This window comes from Pteropus medius, unplaced genomic scaffold, assembly GCF_902729225.1.
Source record: "Pteropus medius unplaced genomic scaffold, Ma_sr-lr_union100, whole genome shotgun sequence".
NCBI lineage: Eukaryota > Metazoa > Chordata > Mammalia > Chiroptera > Pteropodidae > Pteropus > Pteropus medius.
In genome coordinates, this window is record NW_024340847.1 from 362,509 (window position 1) to 383,743 (window position 21,235).

The window sequence follows — 21,235 nt, forward strand, 5'->3', positions numbered from 1 at the left end:
TTTCCATGTGAACACAGGAGGACGTCACTCAGGACGGGAAGGTCGTGTAGGCTGGGCTCCCTCCCCCCCTCCTCCCCTCCTCCCTGTGGAGCTCCGTGTCAGCTGCTCCTCCGGGCTTTTGTCATTCGATTCCTCTCCTATGAGGATGGATCGGGAGCCTACCTTTACGTGTTAACAAATCCTAAAAGTCCATGTGGAACTCCCCCGGGGGGAGCCTACTGGGACATTCGCCGTGTGCAGAAACCCTGCTTCACCTGCTGGGTCATGATATGATAATTACTAGCCCAGGGAGTGACATTTGCAGGAATAAAGATTTTTTTTCAAGGTTTGGGATGAAGTAAGAGCTATAAATAATCTCTAAGAAAAATCAACATCTGCTTATTTAAAGTCGACACCAGCGGGTGCCACCCTCAGGAGGCTGCCACGGCAGTGACAGGGACCGGGGTCTGTGTCAGCGAGACTGGGACCTCCCTGTTCCACGTCTCTGAATAGTGGCGGGGGGTGGGGGCTGGGGGTTCACAAGAGCTGGCCCCGTGAATCAGCACACACTGTAGAAGCTTGTCCTTAAACTGATGGGATGACATGACGAATTGTATGACTTCGATAAGCAACAGTCTTCGTGCAGCAGCCTCATCAGTGGGATCTGCTAACGCTCACCGAAGGCTGCTGGCCCTGGCCGAGTCACGCTGCTTTCTCAGCCCAGTTTACTAACGTGATTGCTCTGGGAAGCTTACCGAAGAGGAAGTCGCACTCAGGCGCCCTGCGTCCCATGAGGGGGCCGCACAGGTCTGGGCGCGGTCAGATGCACTGTCCCCGGTGTCGCTGCCGTGGCTGGAACGTGAACCCGTGCTGGAGAAATCGTCATGCAGTGAGCCTCGAACATGAACTCGGGATGTGGAGAGTGGCACTCGCGGGCACCGGCGGAGCACCCAGTCGGTCCTGAGAGGCCGACCAGCACCCTTCCTGACCCGACGCCCGCGAGAACGTCCACCAGGCGGTTTGCCAGAGCTTATGGCACACTTCCCGGTGCTGCTTCCTGGGAGGCAGAGCCCGGGCTCGTCCTCAGACGAAGCACCCCCACTCCCACCATGGCGACCTTGGACGGGTTAGTGGGTGCTGCCCCTGCACACGGAGAGCATCCCCCGGTCCTAGTTCACTGGCAGCTCCGTCTCTGCAGTGCCCGCTCCCCACCACCCCGAAGACCCACGTGTCTCCTTTCTGACCCTCGAGTACTCATCGAATTCCAGCATCGTGGAAGGACCAAGAACATTATCTAGTGCGACCCATCATTTTACAGATGAGAAAACAGGGACTCTAAGTGTCTGAGGGACTCGTTTAAGGCCACATGGGAAGTTCGTGCCTGGGCCTGGACCAGAACCCTGCCCTTCTAGGCCTTTGTCCTGTGCCACGTTTGCCGGCTCGGCTGCCTTTGGCTGCAGGGTGACGATTTTGCCCGTGCCGTTGGCTTCGGAGCACAGGGCTGCATTACAGACGAGCCATCCGATCCGCGATCCCTCCTCTGCCCTAGGCACGAGTTTACGCCCTGTGCAAGTGAACTTGCCTTTCCTGGCAGCTTACCCAGGACTCTGCTGACCATGAGTTCAGCCCCATCTGGCTCCGAACCCCTAAATCTCTCCTTTTTAGTCCTGAATGAAGAAAACAGAACTTTCCAGGAACCTTGTGCTTCTGGCAGCAGAAACTCCCACTAGAAATCTGAAGAAATTGCTTCACTCATTGCTCTCCATGGGCATTTTCAGTTATTTTGAAGGTCCGTTTCCACTCATCATGCTCCTAGAAACAGAAACCAGTTCAAAGGCAGCAGCTTTTGGATCTTAGGTGGCTGGGGGAAAGGAAAATTCAGGAACAAGAACCCCAGCTGTCAGTGGCAGTTGGTTTTAAAAGGAATGTGTCCTTGAGACAAGTCTAGCAAGGGTGACAGGGGAACCAGCATGCCGGCGTGGCCGCCTGTCCCTCCCGCAGCGTGTGCAGTGGCCAGTGGAGATGCCACTGCGGCGAGGCGTTCAGGGCACACGTGGTGTGGGTGCTCAGTCAAGGGTTGCTATGGTGACTCGTCACAGCTGAGGAGGAGAGAGACTCCTGTGTGGGGCATTGACAGTTTCGTGTGACCTGCTGCTTCTCTCCGTAATGGTCGTGTGTGTGCGTGCGCATGTACCCCACACGGGCTCCATTCACCGAAGGGGCGATTCTACTCAGGGCCCCCAGGGGTGGGTTTTCCGTGGCACGTGAGCATCGCCAGAGTGCTGGCCACTTCCAGGAGCAGACGTGTCCTTGGCCACTCAGGTTGATTGATCAGATCTGAGGTATCAGGGAGTAGATGCAACATGGCGCCTTTTGTGGGAAGGAAGGGGGATGAGATGGAGGGAGGGAGGGAGGGAAAATCACCCTGTTGGTTGTAATGACTTTAAAACCGTTTTTGGAAGTGCCAGTTACGCTTGCTTGTAGCTTGCTGACCTTGCGGAGGTCTGGAATATTCCCGGTACAGAGACTTCGGTCTGAGAGGGGGTCGCCAGGGGTGTGCCCGCCACTCTCTATCCTAACGCCTTGGGATCTGGGGTTTTGCGAACCATGTCTGCGGAGTGAAGGGTGCTCGTTGGAACATATGCCCCGAACTGTCCGCTCCCTCAGGACGTTTCACGTGCACGCTGGACACACTGACACCACGGACCACAGCCATCTGCTTCAGTCGTGACGGTGCCTTCTCTGCCCGGGGACGTCAGGCCCGCGGGCCTGCAGGTGCCAGCTCCCGGCAGGGCATGTACTCTGTGTGTGCGGTCAGCGGCCCCGCACATCCGGGGCGTGGTGACGGCTTCCAGCGGCAAGAGCCAAGCTCAGCGGTCGGCGGAGCAGAGAATCCTGCTGCCGGGCCTCGCGCCCAGCCCTGCAGCGTGGAGCCTGATGTTTAATTGAACATCCGTCGGCTTCAGTGTGAACTTCTTTATTAAACTTACATGTGAATCTCTGCCTCTTTCCTTCTGTTCTCAGATCCTGGGCAATATTTAAAAATTCATTTACTATTATAAACCAGAAAGAGCAACAATCTTGCTCAGGTTGAGCTGACTGTGAGTTAGGTGGAAGCTTGGGGAGAGACCGTGTGCCCTCGGCAGGTGGGTCTGCGGGCGCCGTTTGGCAAGGTGGAGAAGGCAGGTCCCTGCAGCCGAACGAGGCTGTTCGCCTCCCACGGCCTGCTGCCCGGAGGGTGGTGCCTAGGCCAGCTCCCTGCTTTCACAGTGCCTCACGAGAGGGTGACACGCTCGGTGTCCTGGCGAGGAAGGAGCTCCCGTGCATGCTTCCATGTGGGGAGTCGGGCACCCATGGTCCCCTGAGGTCCCGTCAGCGCCCTGCGGTCTCCCACTAACTCTCTGAGCGGCAGCGTCCTCTGCCTCACCTCCTGGGAGGTGTCCGTGGACAGCAAACCCAGCGTCTCCGTTCCTGCATGTGGAGTGACTACATCAGCGAAGTCCCCACCTCCCCGGGTAGATGTCGGCGGCACGACGCCGCCGTGACGATGTTCTTACACACGTCCAGGATTTCCTCGGGGATGTGAGGGCGATCTACCTGCGACTTCTGTCACCCCAGGGTTGGTTCGCTGATCCGGCTGGTGAGGCGGGGGTCCCCTGCCTCCCTGACCGCTCCAGGCGCGTCCCTCCCGAAGCTGGTGCTCGGTGGAAGAGGACGACCTTCCCCGACAGAGGAGAGGACGTTCTTCGGTCACGGTGCACGGGTAGCTGCGTCCCTGCTGGAACCTCCAGCTCTCAGGCGTTTCCTTGGGACCTGTTTGCAGGGAAACAGATCATGGGCTCGACTATTTTATTAGTTTATCTTTGCCGGGAAAATAATTTTAACTTCACAAGCAACATAGAAACAACCCACTCCCGCCGGTCACTGCCCGTTTGTCACGGTCGGGCACAAGCATGCGAAAGGGGAGGTCGCTTCCCTTACGGATCCCTTCACCTCAGGAGAAGAGGGATCCCCGTTTCTCCCACGAAAGGCTGTCAGCGTCGAAAGGGCGGACGTGGTTACTAGGAGCGTTTCTCTCCTTTACAGACTCCGCACCTGCGAATCATAACACTTCAAGGATTTTATTTCTACTCTCCTTCGATTACCCCTTTCGGGCTGGTCGCCTAGCCTATTTTCTGGTCACCTCTCCTAAACCATATTCACTCCGTCCCTAGACCTCTGGGCTAACTGCACTTCTCAGTGTCCTCATCCCGGTGTGGCCGGACACCGGTCCCCCATGGCGCGGGTGGAAGCAGTGCCCGTGTCCCCGTCAGAGGGCTGCTCTGCACGGGGTCGCCCTTCACGCTCTGCTTCTAAACGTCTCCCTGGGTCTTGGGGTCTGAGAGGCATAACCATCTATTAGTGAGGTTCCTTTATATTAAAAACTGTCAGAGAGAGAGGAAAGCAATTTCGTCAGGCTCCTCGGTTCCTGAGAGCTGGTCGTACACCAGGCTCTTCCCTTAGGCGTCCGGGCTCTTGCACAGGCTGCCATTCTTAATCATATTTTAATTTAGAAATAAACTGCTTCCATTATCCTTTCATTTACGATGCCGCGTGCATCGCTGCTCATCGCTGCTCATCAGCACTGCGCAGAGGTTGGGTTTTGAGTAACCGTGGCCGCAGCACGGTAATTAAGGACGATCCGTGTTGGTTTACGGGAACTGTTATTCTTTTCGTCTTGGAGGAAACCACCTAGAGAGTTGCTGAAATCGGTCCTTTCGATGGAGACACTTGAAGGCCATGTGAGGCCCGTGCCTCTTCTTGCCTTTAATCTGGAGAAGGGCTCCCTGCTTCCAGGCTCCTTCGTCATGAGGCTCACGGAGGTCTGGCAGGCTCCGGAAGGTGTTCTCGTGGTCACTGCCAGCCTCAGCAAAGCCTCATGAAGCCAGCATGAAACTAAATGAAGTGGTTTTGTAAAAACTCTTTTTAAAAAACGTATTTCCCACCCCCACCCCCCGCCACCAAGAGCTGATCTTACCCAAACTGGGACCCAACATATTTTCAAAGTTAAGTGATGAGCTCTTGCACTGGATTTGCTTGTTCCTAATTAAATTTTTGGGTATCGATAATGTATTTCAACCTATGCATGGATCGCTTTGGACAATCGAGTTCTGGAACACAGGCCCACTGGTGACACCGAGAGCCTCCTTGTCGCTGCTACTTTACACCTGGGGACGCCCCTCGCACACCTGGCACCCCTCTTAAACTCCGCAGCCCAGAGAGTCTGTAGGTCTGTCCTCCCGTCACACTCCTTAAAGCGGGGAGCATCTCTGCCCCATTCAGTTTCAAGGGCACAGTTCAGTGGCATCAGCACGGTCACAGCGTTGCATTCATCTCCAGAACTTTCCATCTTCTCAAAGAAACTCCGGCCCCGTTAAATACTAACTGCCCCTCCCCCACCCACAACCGCTGCTCTGCTCTCTGTCTCTGCGAATCGGACCCCTCGAGGGACCGCACATGAGTGGAATCAGACGGGACCTGTCCTTCTGCGACTGGCTGACTCCACGGAGCACAACGTCCTCATGGGCTGAGCGCTGTGAATGTGGGGCTCACCCTTGCCCACCAGGACGAGGCCGACGGGCGGAGGGGTGATGGCAGGGTGCAGGGCTCCCTGGAGGGCCAGCGGGCGGAGGAGAGTGTATCTCAGGAGGACGAGTGGGTTCCCACGTGTTCCCAGCCACACACGTGGTGGATGAACCAGCCGGGGTGCGGTGGGAGGGGGCCCTCTGCACACCCATTTCCAGCTGGGTGCACCGGGCAGCCCGCAGTGGGCTGAGGAGGTGGACAGTGGCAGTGGTGCCCCAAGACCCCAAGCTCTCGGCGCGAGGGAAACGTGACTCGCCCTTGAGATTTGGCGGCCGCATTTCCTGGGTGCTGGCAGGAGAGGGGGCGTCTCAGGGCTGCCGGATGCCACTCTCCAAGCGCAGGCGGCTGGCTCCTCACACCGAGCACACAGATTCAAGAGGCCACGCCGAGTCTGCAGGGACGGGGCAGCCACCTGCAGAGAGCTGGGCTCCCTATGGGCCGGAGCGGGCGAGGCGAAGCTCTGGCCTGGGCTGTTCTCCGGGGTCCCCCAGGCAGGCCCGCCCCTCAGGGACTTTTCCCCGCCCCGGCACAGGGCCTCAGCTCCGCGCATCTCCCAGCAGCCTACAGGGTTACAGACGAGGTGCGAAGGCCTCAGGTCGGTCACTCGGTGCTCGGAGACGTCCTCTGAGGTGCTTGCCAGGGCAGGCCCTGCGGGTGTCCCAGGCTGAGGCCTGCGGGTGTGCCTGGCCTGCCGGGGGCTCAGCGGTGTCCACCCCACGCTGCAGGGCACCACGACTGAGTAATCGGGAGAGACCTGCAGTTCTGAGGAGCGAGCTGAAGTGCGTGTGAGTGGAGGGAGGGGCGAGGGCGGGAGAGGGGGCGGCGGAGGAGGAGAGGGGCCCACAGTAAAGCTGGTTAAGAGCAAGTCCCCTCCCCTCTCTCTCTGCCTCTCTCTCCTTCTCCCTCTCCGGAAGGTAGGCGAGGTGCTCTTCAGTCGGTGGATAAGAATGGGTGCGGAGCAGTGATGGACAGCTGCTTTTGAGTCACTGTCACCGTGCAGATAAGACGAGGGCCGGCAGATTCCCTTTCCCCTCATCCACATAATGTGCCATTTCGTTCAGCGCCGCTCACAGCCCTCGCTGCCAGGCCTTTCTGCGCTGTCTGAATAGTCAATGGAACGTTCGGGGCTGATAAGAGGAGCGGCCTCGGTTACCTGGCAACTGGCTGGAGCAGAGGGCTGCCGATGGGGAGATTAGCTGCCACAGATAAACGGCCTTTCTCCTTCCCTGCTGCTTATCTTTGGGTCCACAGCAGATTGCGCTAAACGCCAGCGGAGATGGGGTGGGATCTCGGCTCCAGCAAATGAAGTTTGCTGAGCGCCCTCGAGCCGGTCTTGGTGGGTCCCCTGTCTCTGTCCCCGACCTGGATGAGCCTGGCTTCCCAGGCTTCTCAAAAGGCCAGACCTGGTGGCCGTAGGTGGCACCCCGGTGCTGAGAGGGGGAGACGGTCTCTGCAGCTGGGGGTGAGGATGGGGGACGGACGACCCCAGGCAGGCGGCCCCGCCCTGTGAAGAGAAAGGGCCTGAGTGAGCACAGGCCGCCGTTCTCGTCAGCTCTGTCAGACTCGGCTTCCGCAGGGCTCAGGTGCGAGCTGCTGGCCTGCTGCCGGAGACTCTCTCAGCTGCTAGGCCGGTGTCCAGCAGGTGGCTGGGCCGGGGTCTGTCCGTTTCGGGGAGCGAGAAGGACAGGCAGAAACACTCTGCCGGAGCCGAGAAAAGCGGTTCAGAAGGTTAATGCCTCCATTTGAAAATCTATTACTGCTCTCGCCTGAGACGTTTAGATCAAGCGATTGGGAGCCACAGTTGATGATATTGGGGCGCGTTTTCCTTGCAGGAAGGGCTAAGTGCTGGGAGGCTCAGGTGTGATTCGCTTTGCCAATCAGTGTTGTGCTCGGGATTACGGATGCCGCCCGCCCCCGCGGGGGAAGCTCCGGAGCCCAGGACTCTGTTCCAGCGGCCAGACCTTGTCTCAGGGTCAGAAGTCAACAGGAGTTTAGGTGCAGCCAGGGACGGAAGGCCGTACCGCACAGACCTCATCCTAGGTGTTCAGTCCCCATCAGGAGGGGACGGGGCTGTTCCGACGGCTGTCCAGACACTGCGAGGAAGCACTGTGTCAGAGCCGCGGAGGGTCAGTGGGTGAAGCCTGGTGGACGGTGCCCCGATAGTGGCCAGGCCGCAGCCAGTGCACGTCCCAGCCCTGAGGGCTGCCTGTGAGGTGGCGGCTGCTCCGCCACTTCCTGAGCTTGGACGTGCTGGCGTCCCGCAGAGGACGCCACAGGGCGTGTGTGCCCGACGCAGCCGTTCCCGGGGCGGGGGGCGCCGCCTGAGAGCGAGTCCTGGTGCAGAGGCAGCCACCGTGAGGGGGCGGGGGGCCGGGGAGCCCCTGCTGGCCTGCAGCGCCCCCTCCGTGGCACCCACCCAGAAGCTGGCCTGCCCGCCCCGCCAGTGTGCCTCGAGAGCCCTCTGCCCCGTGAAAGTATGATGCCCAGTCCCCAAAAGTGCAATTTGGGTTTTTTTTTGATGGAACATGTGGGTCCTAGAAGCTGATTCCTGTGTGATGCCATTGTCCTCTGAAGGGTTTCCAGGTGGCACAGCTCACACGAGTGGCCCGTCGAGGCTGTGCGGGGAGGAGGGGCCGGCAGCCGGCGACTCGGGGAAGCTGGAAGGAACCCGTCTGCCTGGCTCCAGGGTCGCCTTTGGACCCGGCCTCCGCCTCGCTGCTGGCCCACGCAAGTCAGGGTCCCTTGTCCAAAGATATCCCCTGGAGGCGCAGACGCCCACCACTCCACTGAGGGTCTTTTCCTGGAGGGGCCTGAGCCTCGTCACTGACCTGGCTGGGGACCCAAGAGCACGGCCTGGCTGAGGCCTGAGATCTGAGCTTCCTGCTGCCCAGCTCCTTGTGGGGGTGACACCGTCTTTCGGCCACGGTCCCCCGTCACTCAGCGATCCGATGGCTGACGGAAGACGCTCACACACAGACGGGGGCCTCAGGGAGGGACGGTTTCTGGGATGACTGGCCCATGAGGCAGGCGTGAGGTTGCTCCTCAGACGAGGCCCACAGTCCCCTGGGCCCCAGTCTCAGACTCGCTTGCGAAGGCCCCATGAGACACTAACTTCCCACCCCCTGCCGCCCTTCTGCTGTCTGTCTCTGTGAGTCTGACGACCGTGGTGCCTCGCGTAAGCGGAATCAAGCGGTATTTGTCCTTTCGTGACTGGCTTATTTCACTTAACATAATGTCCTCGAGTTTCATTCGCTTTGCAGCCTGTGTCAGAACATTCTTTCTTTTTAAGGCTGAATAACATATGTGTCTTTCTCTCCCTCGTTTTGCTTGCCCGTGCATCCGTCGATGGACACTGGGCTGCTTTCCCCTCTGGCTACTGAGTGATGCTGCGTGAACATGGGTGTGCCGGTCTCTCTCCGAGACCCAGCTTTCAGTCCTTTTGGGCGTGAACCCGGAAGGGTCACGTGGTGATTCTGCATCTAACTCCTGAAGAACCGCCACGGTGTCCCCAGAGCAGCCACACTGCTTTACGCCCCACCTGCAGTGTGCCAGAAACCTGCACCCGAATCGTTTGTTTTTTCAAGAAAAATCATGTTTGTCTCGATACCTTACGTAGATGGTTAGTTTCTTAAGAAGCAGGGCCCCTTGCAGTTCTCGGTTCTCCCCAGACACTAGGGCACCGTCCAGCGCTTTGCCTTTGCTCCGATGTCCCTGGGAGATGCGAAGGCAGCCGGGCCGTGAAGGAGGCCCGCATCCCTCGACCGGCTCTCAGCCTCGGGCCGGGCCGGCAAGGTCCGCTGACCCACGTGTCTGAGTAAGCGGGCCGGGCCCTCAGCACTGGTCTACACATCGCTGGTAAAATCGGGGCCCACTCACAGCCACCCGCTCCCAGTGGCTGTCACAGTGGGTACCACCGTTCCTGCCCACACCAGTCCCAAGGGGCATCCCTGGTGGGAGGCGCTGCCTCTCGTGCAGAGGCCTCAGGCTGCCAGGAAGACGTTCGGGAGGCACGTGGGCGCCCAGCCCCACAGGCACGTGCAGGGGTGGGCAGGGGCCTTGGAAGGGCCGTGGACTGTACCTGTGGCCTGGGCGACTCATCCGGGGTGCGGAATGCACGCATAGAACTGGCACCGGTGCCCACTGGCCGGCAGAGGCGGTCGCTGCTGCCTTCTCCCTTCCTCCGCCCTCCGCAAGCTCCCAGCGGTTGGCTTTCCTGGATGTGGGCTAGGTGACCACAGCGACGCAGGCTCTTGCATGGCCCATCTGGAGTGGTGGGTCCTGCTCCCCGTACCCTGGCCAGGTGCTAGTTGTCACAGCCACAAGAGAGACGCTGCTTGACAGTGAGGACGAGTATGTGGGCTCCGCAGCCAGCCTGCCACTCACCGTCACTGCAGCAGGTCACTCAGCCTCTCTGGGCCTGAGTTTCCCCCACAGCGACAGGGAGGGACCAGGAGAGTTCAGACCACTGAGGCTGTCGTCCGATGACCTGAGCCGAGTGTCAGAATGGTGCCTGGCACGTCGTGACCGTTGTAAACGTTAGCTCTTATTTCGAGAGCCGACGTACACGGGACCATGGGAGTTTATCAATCGGTTTTAGAACAAGACGTCCCGTCACAGTGGTGTAACTGCCGAGCCCACGTTTCCACATCAACAACTGGGACACTCAGGGTGACGGTGGCCGGAAGCGACGTGGGCCATTCTGGAAGGTCCCGGGCAGGACCCCGGGTACCACGGACGCGCGCTGTGGGCGAGCCCCCGAACCCCTCTGTGCCTCGGTTTCCAGTGGCGTGGACGGGGCGATGGTGCGCGTGTGGCCGTTCCATGGGGGTGGAGCGGGAGTTGGCATGATCACAAGTGAAGTGCGCACGGGGGTGCCCGGGACATGAGTGCGCAGCGAGCCGCGAGGTGGGCAGCCTCGTTCTGTTCCGTCCTCACCGTTCTCCCCGCGTGACCTTGCCGACCTCCGGGAAGGTGCGTCGCCTCACAGGGCCTGGCGCCCCAGCCACCTGGCTGGGGGCTTATGGGCCAAGGCTACTCTCCAGACCTCATCGCGCTCCTTAGATGGTGGGATGTCACGGAAGGGGTGGCCCAGCATCACCCCTGCCGAGCCCGAGGACCGAGGCTGGCTGGTCTGGGCATGCCATGCGCACAGGCGCCGGACGCAGGAGCCCGGGGGGGTGCTCTCCTGCGGCGTCATTGCGGACGTGTGCGGGGGCTGCTTTGTCACTTCAGAGAAAAGCTTTCTCCCCTTCCAGGAGGGCAGTGATTCTGGGCTGTCATTGCTTTTCCCTTCTCCAAAATTACCGGGACAGGATTTTATTCCTGCCGCTGCACCCCTGGGGCTCCGATGGAGCCGTGGTTCCTTCCTGCGTGGCCGTGTGTGACGGCGCCTGTGGGAGTCCTGGACACTGCGGCCAGCAGGCCAGCTTTCCTTGCGGGCAGCTTCCACCTGCAGACAGGGCTTCCGTGGGACCCCGGCGGGGAGTCGGGGAAGATAAGAGGGTGGTCTGGATTGGAACAGCAGGACACTGGAGGGCAGAGGTCCCCCATTGGCCTGTAAGGTGGGTGCAGGTGTAGAGTGTCCTCAGTCTGACTGTGGACTCTGCAGATGGGAGGTCCCTCAGCCTGGTGTGAACCCTGCAGATGGGGGTTTCCTCAGCCTGGTGTGAGCCCTGCAGATGGGGGTTCCCTCAGCCTGGTGTGAACCCTGCAGATGGAAGGCAGTCCCTGGGCCTGGTGTGAACCCTGCAGATGGGGTTTTCCTCAGCCTGGTGTGAACTCTGCAGGTAGGGTGGGATCCCTCGGTCTGCCGTGGACTCTGCAGATGGGGTTATGGAACCCTGGCTTCGCTTCCCAGGGGAAAGGCAGCTCCTGTGTCAGGAAGCCCTGGGCACACGCCTGCCTTCCAGAGGGGCTGGTTCCCGGTCGCAGACTCGGCGTTGACAGGCCTTTGTGTCAGGCCCCTTGGCATGGCCTGTGCACGAGCCACTCCCTCTTCAGTGACAGCCATCCTGCAGGGTATTGGGGCACCTCTAATCCAGGGAGGGAACTAGGGACAGGGGTCCTCAGCCCCGTCAAGCTGAACCTGCGCTCTGAGAATCACCGAGTCTGTCCCCATAGCCCTTTGTATCTCCCGGGGACAGAGGGCCATGCCGCGGGTCCCGTCCACTCAGCCCTGGGACGGGGGCTGTCAGAGGTGTGAGTGACACCCGTGTGGGAGACGCTCGCAAAGCCCGAGGGACGGACCACACCGTGGGGACAATCTGGGAGGGCACGAGCTGCTCTTCTTAGCGTGTAACTGCGAGAGAATGAGTGTGTCCATGTGAGTATGTGTGAGAGGGTGTCACACACGTGTGTGTACACACTTATGAGTATGCAAGCTTGTGTGTGCGCACATATAAGCATGTGACGGCGTGTAGTTGTGCATTGTGTACATGTGTGCGTGTACATGTGTGCATGTGCGTGTGTGCATGTGTGTGCGTGTGCGTGTGTGCATGTCATTGCCCCACCTCCCTGGGAAGCAGCATCTCCATCCCCTCCCTGGAGCTGGCTCTGGGGACACTTGGTGGGTTCATGATGAGTTCAGCCACCAAGGCATCTTGTCCTGAGCTGGGCCAGGCTCACCTCAGCTGGGTCCTGACAAGGGTCTGGCACTGCAGGGAGGTGGCCACGAGGGGTCACTGTTGCTGCTTTGTCCTTGCTGCCACCTCGGGTTGACTCTGATGCGGAGGAGGGTGAAGGAGGGACCAGTTTGTACAGTGTGAGATGGGCTGATGGGTACCTAAGCCCATGGGCCAGGAGTGGGGCCCGGGCCCGCCCTGCAAGCACGCTCGGGGCCTGGCGCTGTTTCTGAGGATGGTTAAATTCCCAGACACCCAGGAGGGCCTGGGGCCGGTCGATCTTGTGATTACTGTCTGCGTTTTCCGTGCACGCTCAGGGAGCTGCTGTAGGCAGACCACCGTTGTTCCTTTTGTCCCACCTGCTCAGCTGGCCCCTTCACAAGGCGTGTGGTGTTTACCGTACCCAGTATTCTGAGGACCTGAATGCATGCCGCAGGCCATGGTTTCTGTGATTATGGAAAGAGGCAAGGCTGGTCCCTGCCCAGGCCTAGTGAATGTGGCCTGTTCTCACCCTCGCAAGGAATTCTGTGCACACAGATGGTTTATTTCCAGTCTCTCCCCTGCCCCGTAATTCCCCCAAGACTGCCTCCGGCACACTGTCACCTGAGAAGACTTTATAATGGTGGCACCTTTTCTGCATCTCTCTTCACCCTCCAAAATCAGGAACATTGTTCTTGAGATTTCCAAGGAACCAAAATAATATGGTTGCACATGCACATTATTTTTGCGAATAAACTATTTACACAGGTTAGAGACCAGGTATGAGAACAGCAATAATTCCTAAAGATGCCCTATGCTAGTCGCCCCGCTTGGAAAATCAAAGTGAGGTGATCTCATCATGTTGGTAATTCCCCAGTCCCATTATCTCTTCCCAACAAGACAGAAAAGAAATGTAAAAAAGGACATATAGAAAATGAAAACTGGTACAGTCACTAGAAAAGAAGAAAAGAGGATAAAGTATCATGAGCACAAAGAAAATGTTCACTTCAGCCACATAAAGCGAAGTCACTGGAGGCTGCACTACTCAGAAGTGCGCATGACCTGCCCTGAGCTGCGGGGCAGCCTGGGAGTGGACGGCGGTGCTTCCCGGCCCAGGGCCGGAGTGTGCCTCGGGCGCGTCATCGAGGGGCGCTGATGCCGAGTGGAGGTTCCCAGCAGGTGCATAATTGGGTCCCATGGGCCTTTCCCTCAGCGTCCTGTCATGTGGCCTGAGACAGCACCGAGGGAGCTCAGCTCCTGGTCAGGCCCCGGCCGCCTGGAGGTCTGACCTGCCGGTTCTGGGTGGTTCTCTGAGAGGCGGTCGTCCTGGAAAGCCGCGGCATCTCCAGAGTCTCTGAGCACGAGGTCCCTTCGCCAGAAGGGAGGTCCACTGGGTCGGGAATCGGTGCTCTCAGGGACCACCAGGGCTCCGAGCCTCCGCGAGGGAAGGCGGGGAGGCACAGCGCTGGCTGGACGGACGTGGAGACGTGCGCCCTCGTTTGCTGTCCCCCCACGGGCCCCCGTCTGGTCTCAGTGGTCGGTTCCTGGTCCTTCATCCAGCGGGTCGTCTGCTGAGAGCTGGAGGCTCCCAAATTTATGTGAGATTCCAGCAAGTTAGGGTTCTAGCTAATGGTATTATAAATTTCCGTGGGTGTCTCAGTTTTCTTTGGGGCAGATGGAAAAACACCAGTTAATCAGGCACAGACTTATTCAGTCCGTGGTGGCCGCAGAGTGTGGCGTCAGGTCCTATGGAGTCTGACAGGTGCGGGCTGTGATGCCGCCTTCTGGGAGGGAGCGCATGCCACCCCAGGGCGAGAGACGTGTGCCGGTGCCACAGGGGGGAGGAGCGGCCCCGTGTGCATGTGTGCGTGTGAGTGTGTGCACACACATGTGGTGTGGGGCCGGGGGACACGTGCAGTTCCACAGACCAAGGGAGCAGTGATCGGGGTGTGAAGTGTTGGTCCCGTGACAGGCCTGTATCCGTGTTTGGGGACGGTGATGTTTATGAGGGAAAATGACTTTTGCCCGTGGGAACAAATGAATAGATGCGATAAACAAGCTATTTTTTCAAGCTATTTATCAAGATAAACAAGATATTCTTAGAAAAATCTGGCGATAAACCCCATCGATGTTTTCCCTTTTCAGTGGAAGAAACTGGCACCCGCTCTGGGTGACAAAAGCATCTCTAAACGGAGCCCCTGGTCAGGGGTACAGTCAGCGGGGAGGTCGCCACCTGCCTTCGCAGGACCTCGGCGGTCTTCCTCTTTAGGGCCATCCACTCTGGTCCCAGAGTCGGTGGGGACCCAGCGTCCGCTCTGCGAAAGAGAAGGGCGGAATGCCGTCTGGGGAGCGGGAGTCGAGGGAAGCCCCAGAGCCCGCCGGGTTCCCCGTGCTCGGGCGTTCGGCTCCGTGCCATGCGTGTGGTGCGCTGTGAGCGCTGCCCAAGGGGCTGGGGATGTCCTCCCTTCGGAAGGGTGCAGTCCAGCTCCCCTGGGGCCCACGGCCATCGGAAGGACAGCGCCGCTTCCCTACCCTGCAGCCGGCCGCGTACGGCTTTGTTGCTGCGCGGCAACTGTGTGGGCCGCCTGTCGGAACAGCCCGGTGGCCGCGGAGCCTGCGCCATGACTCGGGGGAACCCTGTGGCCGGTTCGCCTCTGCAGAGGCTGTGGATCTGCCGAGCCCTCCCGCTCCAGGCCGCCACTCTCACCGAGCTGCCCTCCTCAGAACGGGCTCTCCCTTCACGCCTGTGGCTCCTGGCCAATCGCCAGCGCTGCCCGCCAGGCCCCAGCAGCCCCGTGGCCCGTGGAGGAGACCGGCTCCTCTTGGCCTCAGGCTGTACGTGGCCAGCCTGGCCTGCTCCAGTTTTGAAGCTCTGTCCCCTCGGTCCCTGTGCCTCAGTGACGAGGTGCTTCCTTCCCTCTGCAGAGCCTGCCCCCCGGCCTGGCTGTCCTCACCAGCCCCATGCAGGTGACTCCGCTGCCTGCTGGATGAGGTCGGTGCCGCTTCGTGCTGTCCACGGAGCCTTCCTTCTGCTGCCCACATCACAGTTAGGAAGGACCAAGCCACGTGCCGGATACTTAGCTGCCTGTCGGTGCCACGAGCGCACCAGCTCCTTGAGGGTAGAGTCTGCAGTGTCTTCCACCTGTGCGTCCTGTGGGACATCAGGACAGACTGGGCATTTCCTGAGGTTAGGATGCCAGGCAGACACGAGGACAGGTGATGGTGAGAGGTGCTGCCCACAGAGCACACACAGTCCTCCAGAGGAGACAGAGGGAAGGTAGGGAAGGTGAAGGCGGACGAGGCGCCAGGTGTGTGGCGCAGTTGCCAGCGACATGTTTCCTAGAGGAATGTATCGCGTTCAGAGAGCAGCATCCTCGGGCCCCGCATGAGCCTGGCAGTTACACACATGTTAGAGGCCACGTGTGTGTTTACATGTACACATATACACACGCACACAACATACAGACACACAACACACAAATGTGCACACGCGCACACATGTGCACACATGTGCATCGACACACAGCAAACGTGCGGCGGCACACATATGTGCACACGCAAACACGTGCATATACACGCATGACATGTGTATGTAGGTGCCCATGCGGCCCATGCGTGTACACGCATGCACACCCACACAAGACATATATGCGCATAGACACATATACATATCTAGACACACATGTACACGTACACATACATGCAAACAATACAAACGACACGTACAAATCAACATTTTTCTGAGAATATATTTATGACCTTGTATACCACAAACCAAATTTAAAGAATGATGCCATTATTCTTTGGGAAGGAAATAATATACCTAGAACGTTCCAAATAGATGGGAAATGTCCTTGGCCGGTTTTCTCCGCGAAACGGAGTGACTCGGTGAGTTTCCGGAGGGAGGTGCTCGGACGCACGCAGTGACCAAGTGGCTGAGGGGTCGCTGAGGAGGGCTCCAGCGGGGGTCGGGGCACCTGGTCTCTCTCCCTGTCCCCACCCTGGCCTCGGCCTTCCCTTCCGTGATGTTTGGGGTCGGACCGTGCAGATGCTCCTTCTGGTCCCTGCAGGCCGAGGTTGCTACTTTCCAGATATTTCCATTTGAAAGGTGAAGGGAACGTTGCAGGTGCCTCTAAATGGTTCTTCGTTGTTCTTCCCTTTTGCCTGCCCCCACATCCTTGCCCCACACAGACACACCCCCCTCAGGCACGGAGGTCTTGGCCGAAAGAAAATCGAAGGACAGGGACACTGTTGTCTGTATTCGCCGAGCACTGTTCATTTCACTGGGTGGTAGCAGTGAGGACGACACCCTCCCTCTGAGGGAACTGTCGCCGGCATCACTTTGGGTGTATGTGGCAGCCGCGTGAATTTGGGCGAGGCGCGCAGACACGGGGCCAGGGCGGAGAGCCCAGTGTGGCAGAGGCGACCGGCAGAGCATGCGATTTCTCCACGGCCGCTGTCGGCCTGCTCCCAGCCGCTCCCAGTCTGCCCTCTCGAATTCTCTGGCTTCGCAAAGTCCCATGGAAAGCCACGCGATGCTCGTGCCACCGAAGACGACTCAGTGCTAATCGCACGGCGCCGTCCGTCTTGAGCGCACGTGTGATTTCAGAGCGGCACCGACTGAGTCAGCCTGGCACCGGGCAAGCGTGCGTCTGCCAGTTAAACTTGTTGCATTTGAATGGCTTTCTTCAGCGACACTCAGAGCAGCGGAGCTGTTGCGGACAATACGAGACGCGGTTTCCCTCCACCCTGGCCTGAGTCTGCAGATGGCCGCCTGTGTGTGAGGCGCAGGCCCCTGAATTAGTCTTTTGTGTGTAGGAAAGGCAGTAATTTGAATGTTTGAACCCCCCACAGGAAGCTTGTCTCAAAGTGAACAATTTGCCGAATAAAGACTAATTGGGGCCTAAATTAATTGGAAGGTGTGGTTTGAAAGGGTGTTGATGAGCTGGGCCTGTCACTTCAGACAAAGGGAGTGGAGCTGGATAAATCGGTCCCCACCGAGAGCTCACTGCTGTGCGAGCACCTCTCTGCGGTCGCGTCCCGCTGGCCCGCGTGCCCGGGGCTGCCCGCGTGGCGCCTCGTGGAAGACGTTACCACCGTCCTTGTGGCTTCTGCAAATTAGTATTCGTGCTTCCTGGGTGTTCTGCCTCCATCCAGAAACCCTGCCCGAATGTCACTGATGCCTTTGCCACTGGATTGGCAGAAGCCAAGCTTCGCATCAAAAATGAAATGCGAACGCCTTGGCCAGGAAATTGCAAAGCGTGAGGGGTGGCAGGCGCGGGGGAGGAAAGGACGAGGGCGCGGACCGGAAGATCGGGCCGCACTGGACGCCCAGCCCCGCACTCCCGCTTTGCGCGCGCGCTTTCCGCGGCACTCGGATTCTGGGGTGAGAGAAGCCGCTGCTCTCCAGCGCTCCTGAATCCGCAGCTCCTGGTGGCTTTCCAAAGCCACGTCCCGAAGCCTCAGCACAGGGCACGCGTGGGACTCGCTGCAAGGGCGCGAGCAGTGTCTTCCTCCTTTCTGGAAATGGAAAGTCACTTATCCCTTCTTCTCTGCCTCCTTTTCTCACAGATGGAGTGTTTGGAAGGTGCCAGAAGTTTCCGGTGATGGACGTGTACCGCTATGAAGTATCTCCGGCAGGTCTGCAGCAGCTGACAGCCACCTTGCAGCAGCTTTCCCGCACAGGTAGGTGGGCTTGGGCCCGAGCCGCGTCCCCACCGGGCCAGCAGCCCGAGGATTCTGGCTGGTGTCACACCACATGCTCAGCAGGTGCTTGGCTTCTCAGAGACCCGTGGGCCTCTCGGGTGATGCAGAATCAGAGGAAGACTAAGTCAGCCAGCGTCACGGTGGAGAGAGGGCTGGGCATGGGCATGTGGCATGGATGTCCTAGGAGTTCCCTCGGGGTGCGAGGTGGTTCTTGTGTGCTGGAGTGAGCGCGGGAGCCACCGTGGCGATGGCAGTGCTGCCGATGGGGGTTCAGGCCAAGGTCATGGTGCAGCACGGCGGCCGGCGGGTGACTCCTCGCCAGAGACCACGCTCAGAGCTGCCCCGGGCAGCATCAAAATCAGCCGCCTCCGCCCGCTCCTGTTATGCAGCTTGTCGCCATGCAGCTTTGTCCCAGGAGGTCCCTGTTACCTATTTGCTTCATGGGTGCTAAGATAATTTAACAAATTATAAGAATTAAGAAAGTATTAAGTATAATCATGATTTACCGAGCATATGTATCTTTTAAACCGAGAAGGAACCAAACCATCAGGCTCGCGAGATCACGGCCTGTGTCTGTCACCAAAGTAAAGCCCTGTCCCCACGCACGTGCAGTCTGGACAGGGCCGACATCCCATCACAGGGCGGTGCTGGGCGAGAGGGCAGTCAGGCTCCCAGGGGGTGAATCTGCCTGTCAAGTCAGTACCCACCCTCGGGCCGGGCCTGGGAGCGAGGGACCAGGGGAGCCACGGCCTGGACTCCACACCCACTCGGGGTGGCAGTGCTCCCGCAGGGCCACGAGCGGGCCCGTGAAGCACAGGTGTGCGCTGTGGCACGTGGGAAGAGCAGCACCTGCCGTGCGCCCCTGATGCTCACGGTGCAGGCTGGCCTGTGAGGGGGCCCGAAGTTCTGCAGCAAGGCGTTCGCCGATTCGTTCGGTCCAAGACGCTGGACCACAGCACCCTTTCTCCCAAGTCACGGCCTGTAGCAGGGCGCGGTCGGAACGGAACCACTAGGAGACCGCGTCCGCGGTTAGGCGCGTGCACAGGTGTGGGCCGTGCGCAGCAGTGGGATCTGGAAGAGGGTCGCTACCAGGCCATCATCTGTGTACCTGGAGCCTGAAGTCTGCGGGGCAGGCAGTGGGGAAGGGGCGATGGGTACAGACAGGTGATCGAGGACAAGGAGGTGGGGAGCCATGTGTGTTCTCATCAGGGAGCTGGAGAAGCTGAGGGGGGCCTGCGCAGGCGGGGCAGTCACCGGCCGGTGCTGTGGGTCAGAGCGACCGTGTGAGCTGCAGAACAGCTGTGTCCTAGTAATCGGTCTGGCCTCCTGGTAACTGGTGGCCCGCCATCAAGTGTGCCCGCTCTGCGGAGGCGTGGCAGCGGGCCAAACACTTTCTTGAAAGAAGAGTGGTTATCTGCAGAGAACGTCATGCTTCTGCTCCCGGCCCCAAAGATCTGCACCGAGACTTACCTGAGGGGGCCTCCGAAGGCTCCGGACGCCATCCCTGTCTGCCTCTGACGGCCGCTGACAGGCGAGCGCCCCACCGATGCGTGTGGAGGACTGCTTCTCCCTGCTCACAGCGGCCTCAGCGTGTGACCACCCGTGAGCGGGAAAGGTGGCCGAGGGCCCCGGGGCCCTGGTAGGGCAAGGGCGTGGACATACCTCCGCTGTAGCACGGGGGTGTGCAGCTGGCGTCACTGCGTGCTTCTCCTGGCTTCGTGAAGTCAGGGTTTGGTGTCCCAGCTGCATTGGGACCTGCTCGAGTGTCCCCAACCCGGTTTCCAGCCTCCGGTCTCTTCCCACGCGCTGCCCCTCGTGACGAAAGAGCCGGTGAGGCTGGGGATCGGTGCCTCGCAGTCACACAGGGCTCTGGTGTCTGTGACTCGGAGGCTTCAAGGGAGCTGGTTTATTCACACCGTGGCAGATAAGTTTTTATTTTTCAGAGATAAGATTTGTTTTTTAGAGCATTCTGAGACTTACAGAAGGGTCGCGCAGAAAGTAGGGTAAGTCCGCACATACTCGGTCGGCCTCACCTCCTAGAAAAGCTTTCCCGGATGCGAGCATCGCGCGTGAGGGTGGCACACTCGCTGCGATTAATGAGTTAATGTCGATACACCATTAACTACTGTCCAGAGTTTACATTAGGGTTAACTTTATTTTGTACATTCGATGGGTTTTGACAAACGTGCGGTGACGCGCATCCGGCCTCACGGTGTCCTACGGAGCAGCTTCACTGCCCTAAAAACCTTCACGTTCCGCCCGTTCCCCTGGTCTCCCCGAGTCCCGCGCCGACCACTGAGTGTTTCACCGTCTCTAGTTTTGCTTCTCCAGAGCGTCGTAAGGTTGGACTCATCCAGCGTGTGGCCCCTTCAGACGGGCTTCTTCCACTTAGTAATCGGCATCCGAGGCATCCGTGTCTCTCCACAGCCTGGTATCTCTTTGCTTTTTAGTGCTGCGTAATAGTCCGTTGTCTGGAGAGACCACAGTTTGTTTATCCGTCACCTGCTGACGGGCACCTCGGCCGCCTCCAAGTTTTAGCGATGATGCACGGCGCTTCTGTGACCGTCCACGTGCAGGGTTTGTGTGGACATAGTTTCCACTCCTCTGGGTGGATGCCAAGGTGCAGATTGCAGAATCGTCTGGTGAGAGCTTGGCCCAACTGTCCCAGAGGCGGGTGTCGCGGGCAGGGGACTTACTAAGCTCCCTAGAGACGGTTTCCTCACCTGGCAAATGTGGATAGTCAGACAGGGCTGCTGTGAAGTCAATGAAATCAAATCAAGTATTTTGAAACATTTTATCAATATAAGTATTTCCAAATATTAAATGTTATTTATTTCAACAATTTCCATCTTAGGTCAGCTGTTACACAGATCATATGCGTCTATTTTTTTCTAGTGGGTTTTATTGGTTAGGTCTGTTCTCAGGTCAAATGCCAGAAAAACAGCAGTTTTCCGAGGGACAAGGATTTGTTCTAGGCCTGTCCTTAATGTGGTGGCGATGACGATGGTGATGAGAAAGCACATGGACCCTCCTGACAGCTGCTTCCCCTCGGCACAGGCCCCGGAGCACAGCGCGACTCCCACGTCCAGAGGCGCTTGGCGCATCCTGGCAGGTCGTTGGGTCAGGCTGGGTCTTGGACAGACACCAGCCCCTTGACTGAGCTTGTTCCCAGCACCAACCACAGCACTCGAATCCTAAGATGCTGTCAGCAAGACGGGCCCCCAGGGAGGAAGCGGTTTGTCTCCACTGTCTCCCTTCCAGGTCATAAGGTGCCGCGGACTCCTGCTGTCTCTTCCTGGAAGCCCCTAACCTGGGGGTGGGGAGGC

The 21,235-nt window shown here is 59.0% G+C and overlaps 1 protein-coding gene across 1 annotated transcript in view; it reads left to right on the top strand.

Annotated features, from left to right (window-relative positions):
* The window catches only part of PTPRN2 (protein tyrosine phosphatase receptor type N2), a 433,745-nt gene that overhangs the window by 111,702 nt on the left and 300,808 nt on the right, over nucleotides 1-21,235 (top strand). Inside the window, exon 3 of the mRNA XM_039836793.1 lies at nucleotides 17,775-17,888. Coding sequence (XP_039692727.1) covers nucleotides 17,775-17,888 — 114 coding nt within the window. The remainder of the gene's footprint in view (nucleotides 1-17,774; nucleotides 17,889-21,235) is intronic.